Here is a 7043-nt window from a genome sequence, read left to right as displayed (position 1 = left end):
TCGCTCGGCTACTGCGCTGCAGTTTAAGCACAGTTCGTTTTCGCGACACCTCCCGTATTCCCGGGCGGTGAGTCACTTGCTCCCTCGGCGAGAGGGAGCAACAGCATGTCGCGCTCGGCGAACCCCGAAGGCCTCTCGCGTTTGCCGTATGCATTCAAACAACGTATGATAGCCAGATTGTTGCTCGTGGAACCTGTCATATTTCCCAGGTAAAGCAGATGAATAAATAAAGCACCGCTGTCGGGGGGTGGGGGGGGGGGCTGGAACACTCCCCCCCACCCCCCCTTTGTGTAATTTTCCATTGCCTTGAGTTAGAGGCTGATCTCTTTGTAGACCCTCTCCCAACAAGCGTTGACCTTCTGCTCCCACATGTAAAGAACTCGGCGAGATCAGAAGGAGGGAGGGGGAAGCTGTGAATAAAGGCATCACCACTGCAAGCAGCCAAGAGACTTCATCCACTCCGCTACACTCTTCCTCTCCTCTCCTCTCCTCTCCTCTCCTCTCCCCATGCTGGCAGTGTGGTTTTATCTCTGTGTTACGTCTCGGTGCTAGCAGTGGTAGCAGATACCTTGTTGGCGGCACAAAGGAGCGGTTCTGTAATAAAAACAGCTGTCTCTGGCGGTCCCGGTGTAATTGGGATTGTTAACGTGGAGGGCTCCTGTGGGAGGCTGAGAAGAGCGTGTCTTTGTTTAAAAGCACACAGACACCTCCGCCGCATTCGTTGATTCATGCATGGGGAGAGAGAGAGAGAGAGAGAGAGAGAGAGAGAGAGAGAGGAAGAGAAAAAAGCAAGAGAGAAAGGAAGAAAGAAAGAAGAAGGTGTGTGTGTGTGTGGGGGGGGTGGTAACACCTGAGTTGTTGCATGCACTCTCTTCTGCAGCTTTTATTTTGGACAGGGTGGATTTATTCGTATGTGGTGAAGAGCCTTGAAGCGGAGAGCTGTGTATTTGCAGATTTCCAGTGAGGCTCTTTTCAAGGAAAGACATGATTGCGCCTCACGGTGTTACGGCGTGAGGATTGGCGAGGACAGGAAAACTCCGTCCCGAATAGTGTGGCGGCACTGCAATACACACTGACTCACAATACGTTAGCAGCGTTTAGGTGACTCCGTCTGCGGCGAAATGTAGCATTAGACATAACAACACCACCCAGACCCCTGCAGAGCAGGACGTCAGGTTCTGACATCCTATCGTCTCCTTCGTTACCATCTACATCGTTCTTAGGGCGTCCTCATAATCACCTTAATAAGTCTATAGGGACTAGTTTAATGTGATGCTCAGGTGTATTTTACAAGTCTGAATAAAAGGAACTGTATCAATGGTTTTAGCTTGTGCCCTGTAAACAATAGAAGTTATTAACTTCACGACGTGTATGTTTTCACGTGCTTTTAGTCCTTATTATGAGTCAAATAAGTCGGCCAGTCCCCCCGTATTTGCTTGCTTGTTTGTTTGTTTGTTTGTTTGTTTGCCCTAACAGGTCCCTCAAAGGTAATTCTGTCAAACAGTCCCCCTCTCCCCCCTCTGGAAGTGACAAAGCTGCAGGAGCGAGTGCGCATAAGAAGTATATGCGTAAGTTAACACACTGATGAAACGCTGGAAATGTTACTTCAAAGCCAATTGCTCAGGAGCGGCTCAACTGATTTATTTGACTTAAGATATACTTTTGTGTGTGTGTCTCTGTGTGCGCGCGCACGTGTGTGTGTGTGTTTCATTGTGGATGAAATTTTCATAGACCAATTTAAGAATGGTGAAATATGAATGATTTCTTTAAAGTTTCATCATAAATCAGTCTCTCGGTATATATGAAGAGACACTGATTGCCCCTTGATGTCTCCTGCTATGGGGTGGCTCCCTCGCCTCGCCCGCCGCCGTCCCATCTGAGAGGCGAGGTCTCTCGGCTGCGGACGGCTCTTGCGGCGCGGGGCAAAGCACAGCGCTGTGTGCGGGTTAGTACACCGGCAGCAGCTTTGTCGCAGCCGTGGGGATGTGTTCGGTGTCTTCTGCACGTCACAACCCAAAGAAATTGGGGATGACATGTTGCAGCGTAAGACCCATGCAAAAGGCCCGTCGTGTTTCTGAGGGATGCAGCCGCAGAGTGACTTTCTTGCATCCTGTTAGTCTGCCGTACTCTATGTACTCAAACATGTGTAGTTGGCATCATTACATCCATGGCGGACTTATATTGAAACGGTGCTACACGCCGATATGGCACGCGTGGCGGAGAAATACAGGTACGGACGACAACATGCTTAGTGATCTGAGGAGTGACGGCTACACACATCTGAATGGAAAATTCAGAGTTTTACCACTTTTGATGAAGACACATTTTGGCTTAACTGATCACAATGGCAAGAAAATATTGATCAAAAACGTCGGTTGGTCCTGCACACTGTCAACCGCTAGGTTGTAACAGATTATCGCAGGCTACGACTTCCTTGCTTGAATGTATGTTTGTTTTTTTCTTCGTGGTGTGGCTGGAGGGTGGTTATTTGCGATAGGAGGTCAATCACAGAAATATTACAAGTGGCATGGTTTCCAGAGAATAAATTGTGCCGGGAGCTTCTGGTCACAATAAAGACCTGACAATTCCTTCATGTAATAACGAATTTGACAATTTCAAACAAATTAAGTTCCCCTTGTTAATGAAAGACTGTCGATGCTTTTAATTATAATACTGTTTAAGTGACATAATGAGAATAAAGAGAAAATACCGAGTAAAAAGTGGCCTATATGATGTTTTTCTCTTTGCGTTTTTACCCAAATCTGCATGAAAGACACCTTTATATATGTGTGTTTGTGTGTGTGTGTGTGTGTGTGTGTGTGTGTGTGCATAAATTAATACATTTGACAGCTGATGATTGCTGATGGCATGAAACAGGCTTGTTTCTGTCTCATAAAGAATTTACTTGACTCACTGGATTTTATATATATATATATATATATATATATATATATATATATATATTTACTAGACTTCAATTTACTCCAACATAATTTACCATCATAACAATCTCATCTCCAGGCACTATTCTCCAAAAATATAAACTTAAAATGATCAAATTCATTGAGGCAAATGACGGAAACTGTGAAGGGGGAAAAAAAGGAAATCAGGAAATATATTTTAGATCTAATTCCAGTCTCAAATTAGATTATTGAACGGCAGTGTATATATCTTTTTTTTGTGTCGCTCGGTGGAAGAGGTGTAGGAGACGGAGCTCTCCATGGTGGTTGCACCTTTACAATAACAGCTTCTAATTGGTTTCCTCTGGAAAACGAAACTGTCAAGCGCGGCATTACCTGAACTGTCTCACCGGTTAAAATGGATCAAATCGTTTCGGAGGATTAATAGTCTACGCTGTGGTTATTGGCTGCGCCGTTTTCTCCAAGCGCGTCATCCAGCCAACTGCGTTCACGGTAGGACTTGGGAGAGGGACGCAGTGCTGGTTCGAGTCATTGGAAATAAATGCCTTGTCGCGGACTGCCCATGCGCAGAGTCCCCAGCGGCGGCGGCGGCGGCGGATGGCTAATGAAGAATAATAAATCATGAAAGGTTTCTCAGGTACAGCCGGCACAGAGTGAGAGGAGAGGGGTGAGAGAGGTAGAGCTAGAGCGAGAGAGAGAGAGGTAGAGCGAGCGAGCGAGAGAGAGAGAGCGAGAGAGAGGTAGAGCGAGAGCGAGGCGGAGAGAGAGAGAGAGAGAGAGCGAGAGAGAGAGGCAGAGAGAGAGAGCGAGAGAGAGAGGCAGAGAGAGAGAGGCGGAGAGAGAGAGAGAGACAGAGACACACACACACAGCCTGCCCTTCGCCTCAGAGCAGAGGCAGTTCGAGTCCCCGCAGCATTATACGTAGTCGAGGTATCGGGACTGTCACAACTCTCTCTCTCAATTACGATCGTCGAGAAGGAGAGACTACTTTTGAAAACAATATAAAGTCTGCGAAAGCGGCGACACCTTCTCTTCAGATTAGGAAATCCTTTAAAGACAGGAGAGAGAGGGAGAGAGGGAGAGAGAGAGAGAGAGGGACAGAGAGAAAGAGAGAGAGGGGGAGAACTTTTTTCTTTTTTAGCATTCGTTCATCTTTTCTTTCTTCCCGGCGTCGTCTATGAGGACTTTCATGAAAGATCCACAGCAAAAAAACACCATAATCAAGGGACAAAGTTGAAGGAGAAAAAGCAGAAATATCGAGGTTATTTACTGTCGTTTTTTTTTCTCTTTGTTTTGTTGTTTTTCGTTTTTTTGTTGTTTTTTTTTTTATGGTAGCGTTCGCGCCACAGCCCAGAACGGAAGAGGTAACCGGCTGCGGGGGGAGGGGGGAGGGGGGCTGTGGGCGCATCGGCGTGGCGCAATTGTATGGCTTGCTGGTTCTTGCGATATCTCCGCTGCAAAAAAGAAAAAGAAAAGACGCAACACCATACTTCCTGCGGTAATAACAGATGTACTAACGACAGAATCGGGCAACCGTTTTCGGTTCGTTTTGGGGTTTTTTTGTTGTTGTTGTTTTTGTTTTTTTTTGTTTTTTGTTGTTGTTTGTTTTGTTTTTGGTAGCACCTAGAGTTATTCGACAGTGACTTGAGATTCCAGCGAAGCAATTGGACTTCAACCCCGACCGAGGAGGCGGGGTCTTAACTTATTATAAGGAAGTTGCCGAGGCTTAGACGCCAGCAAATATGATGATGATGTCTCTCAACAGCAAGCAGCCGTTCGCAATGGCTCACGCCAGCTTGCCAGAGCCCAAGTATTCCTCTTTGCATTCCTCCTCGTCTTCCACTTTGACTTCGAATGCACCTTCATCCTCCTGCTCGTCCTCCCGACACAGCAGCACCATCATCAGCAGCAGCAGCGGCGGCGGCGGCGGCGGCGGCGGCGGCTCGGAGGCGATGCGCCGAGCCTGTCTCCCAACCCCACCGGTACGTATTCTGCATAATCACCGCTTAAAGGCAGATTTTGACAGCCCACTTCTTTGCTTGATGTTTTTTTCATGTCTGCACAGCAAATCACCCAACACCTCCATTTTTTTCCCCTTCCCTCCTCTGCCCAACTTATGTATTCAGCCGGCTTTGCCTTTCATATTAATTTTTATGACCTGGGATGTTGCATGCGTCTTGTTTTGTGTGCCCCCCTTTTTTCCCTTTTTTTTTAGATTTCTTTTTTTCACATTCTGGAAATGTTTTAAACCGAGGAGTGGAGAGAGAATTCCCTGCTGACAGTTATGTGTGCATTCTATTTGCAATTGCAGAGCAATATATTCGGAGGCTTGGATGAGAGTTTGTTGGCCCGTGCTGAAGCTCTGGCGGCGGTGGATATAGTCTCGCAAACCAAGAGCCACCACCACCCACCACATCACAGTCCCTTCAAGCCGGACGCAACCTACCACACCATGAACACTCTCCCCTGCACCTCGTCGTCGTCCTCCTCCTCGTCGGTGCCTATTTCTCATCCGTCCGCCCTAGCCGGTCACCATCACCACCACCACCATCACCACCACCACCAGCCCCACCAGGCGCTAGAAGGGGACCTCCTGGATCACATCACCCCAGGATTGGCACTAGGAGCCATGGCGGGGCCGGATGGCTCGGTGGTTTCCACGCCTGCGCACCCTGCCCACATGGCGGGCATGAACCACATGCACCAGGCAGCTATCAACATGGCTCATGCCCACGGGCTACCGTCGCACATGGGCTGCATGAGCGACGTGGACGCCGATCCAAGGGATTTGGAAGCCTTCGCGGAGAGGTTTAAACAGAGACGGATCAAACTCGGGGTAACCCAGGCGGATGTAGGGTCAGCTTTGGCCAACCTGAAGATACCTGGGGTGGGCTCCCTCAGTCAGAGCACCATCTGCCGATTCGAGTCCCTCACGCTGTCGCACAACAACATGATCGCTCTGAAGCCCATTCTGCAAGCGTGGCTGGAAGAAGCCGAGAAATCGCACAGGGAGAAACTTAATAAACCCGAGTTGTTCAACGGCGCGGAGAAAAAGCGGAAGCGCACGTCGATAGCGGCGCCGGAGAAGAGGTCGCTGGAAGCGTACTTTGCCATCCAGCCGCGTCCCTCCTCGGAGAAAATCGCCGCTATAGCGGAAAAGCTGGACCTCAAAAAGAACGTGGTGCGGGTCTGGTTTTGCAACCAGCGACAGAAACAGAAACGAATGAAATACTCTGCATGCGTCTAAGTTTGCTGTGAAATACCCCCCCCCACCACCACCCAAAAAAAAATAAAAAATCAACGAATGTTGAAAGACTTGGAACGGTTTAGAGACAATTTGTATCATATTTCTGATTTCACACAGTTCCTCCTCCTCCTCCTCCCCCCCCCCCCCAAAAAAAATCATCGATGACTTTGTGCTTTGAACTCCGAATAATTCATTAGTACCTACATTGAAAATGACTGAAAAACTCACTGTCACCGTCTCTTACTCGCTGAGGGGATGTGGACTCAAGTAAAGCGACGATTGACAGAGCAAAGTAAGACCACTGTTTCCACACTTACTATGCTATACACCTGTTCAGTGTCAACGCAGTGTGACTTATATAGGCCCCATGTGCTTTGATTACACATATATTTTTGTTGTTGCTGTTGCTCATAAAGGTTATTTTCAGATAGTTTGCGTTAGACCTTGATTAAATAATAGCCTAATTAAAATGGCAACTATCGTTATTTAAAGATGATGGGCTGTTGTAACTTAAAGCACTTGGCTAGTGGCTATCGGTGTTATGAGCTTCGAAGTGGCATTTATTCAGGGTTCACGACAGGGGAACGGGGAAAAACACGTCACTAGCACCACTTATGGTCTTGAAAGCTATGATTAGATTACTGCCAAATGACCCCGTGTAAATTATAACTACGGTTGCGTTGTCACGCGCTTCATTTTTGTGTTCAGTGTGTATTTTTACTTCCGCTTATTCTTACTATTCACGTGCGATACGAGTCGAAGAATCAGGGAAATGTTTTAAAGAGACCACGAGGTTTCCACAAGATGGGATCTTTTTATTATTATTATTACTATTATTATTATTATTATTATACCCCCCCAAAAATGTAGCCAAT

At 47.3% G+C, this 7043-nt stretch overlaps 1 protein-coding gene across 3 annotated transcripts; it reads left to right on the top strand.

Annotated features, from left to right (window-relative positions):
* Window positions 1-4663: 4663 nt before the first annotated feature.
* On the top strand, window positions 4664-6168 carry LOC130113132 (POU domain, class 4, transcription factor 2-like). 3 transcript variants are annotated; one of them, XM_056280656.1, is made up of 3 exons: window positions 4664-4749; window positions 4861-4907; window positions 5204-6168. In XM_056280656.1, the coding sequence occupies exons 1-3, from the start codon at window positions 4664-4666 to the stop codon at window positions 6166-6168; spliced, it is 1098 nt and encodes a 365-aa protein (XP_056136631.1). The 3 variants fall into 3 exon arrangements, with proteins under 3 accessions (XP_056136631.1, XP_056136630.1, XP_056136632.1); XM_056280657.1 differs by having other exon boundaries at window positions 4670-4752; window positions 4864-4907; XM_056280655.1 differs by having other exon boundaries at window positions 4664-4903; window positions 5233-6168.
* The last annotated feature ends 875 nt before the right edge of the window (window positions 6169-7043 follow it).

This window comes from Lampris incognitus, chromosome 5 (assembly GCF_029633865.1).
Source record: "Lampris incognitus isolate fLamInc1 chromosome 5, fLamInc1.hap2, whole genome shotgun sequence".
NCBI classification, from domain to species: Eukaryota; Metazoa; Chordata; class Actinopteri; order Lampriformes; family Lampridae; genus Lampris; species Lampris incognitus.
Note: the sequence above shows the minus strand (reverse complement) of the source record. Positions and strands in the feature narration are given on the sequence as shown.

Excerpts from the sequence above, each read along its gene's own strand:
- LOC130113132 (XM_056280655.1), top strand. The coding sequence starts at position 4,664 with ATGATGATGATGTCTCTCAACAGCAAGCAGCCGTTCGCAATGGCTCAC. Across the intron at positions 4,904-5,232 it reads CCTGTCTCCCAACCCCACCG|AGCAATATATTCGGAGGCTT; the intron begins GTACGTATTCTG and ends TTGCAATTGCAG.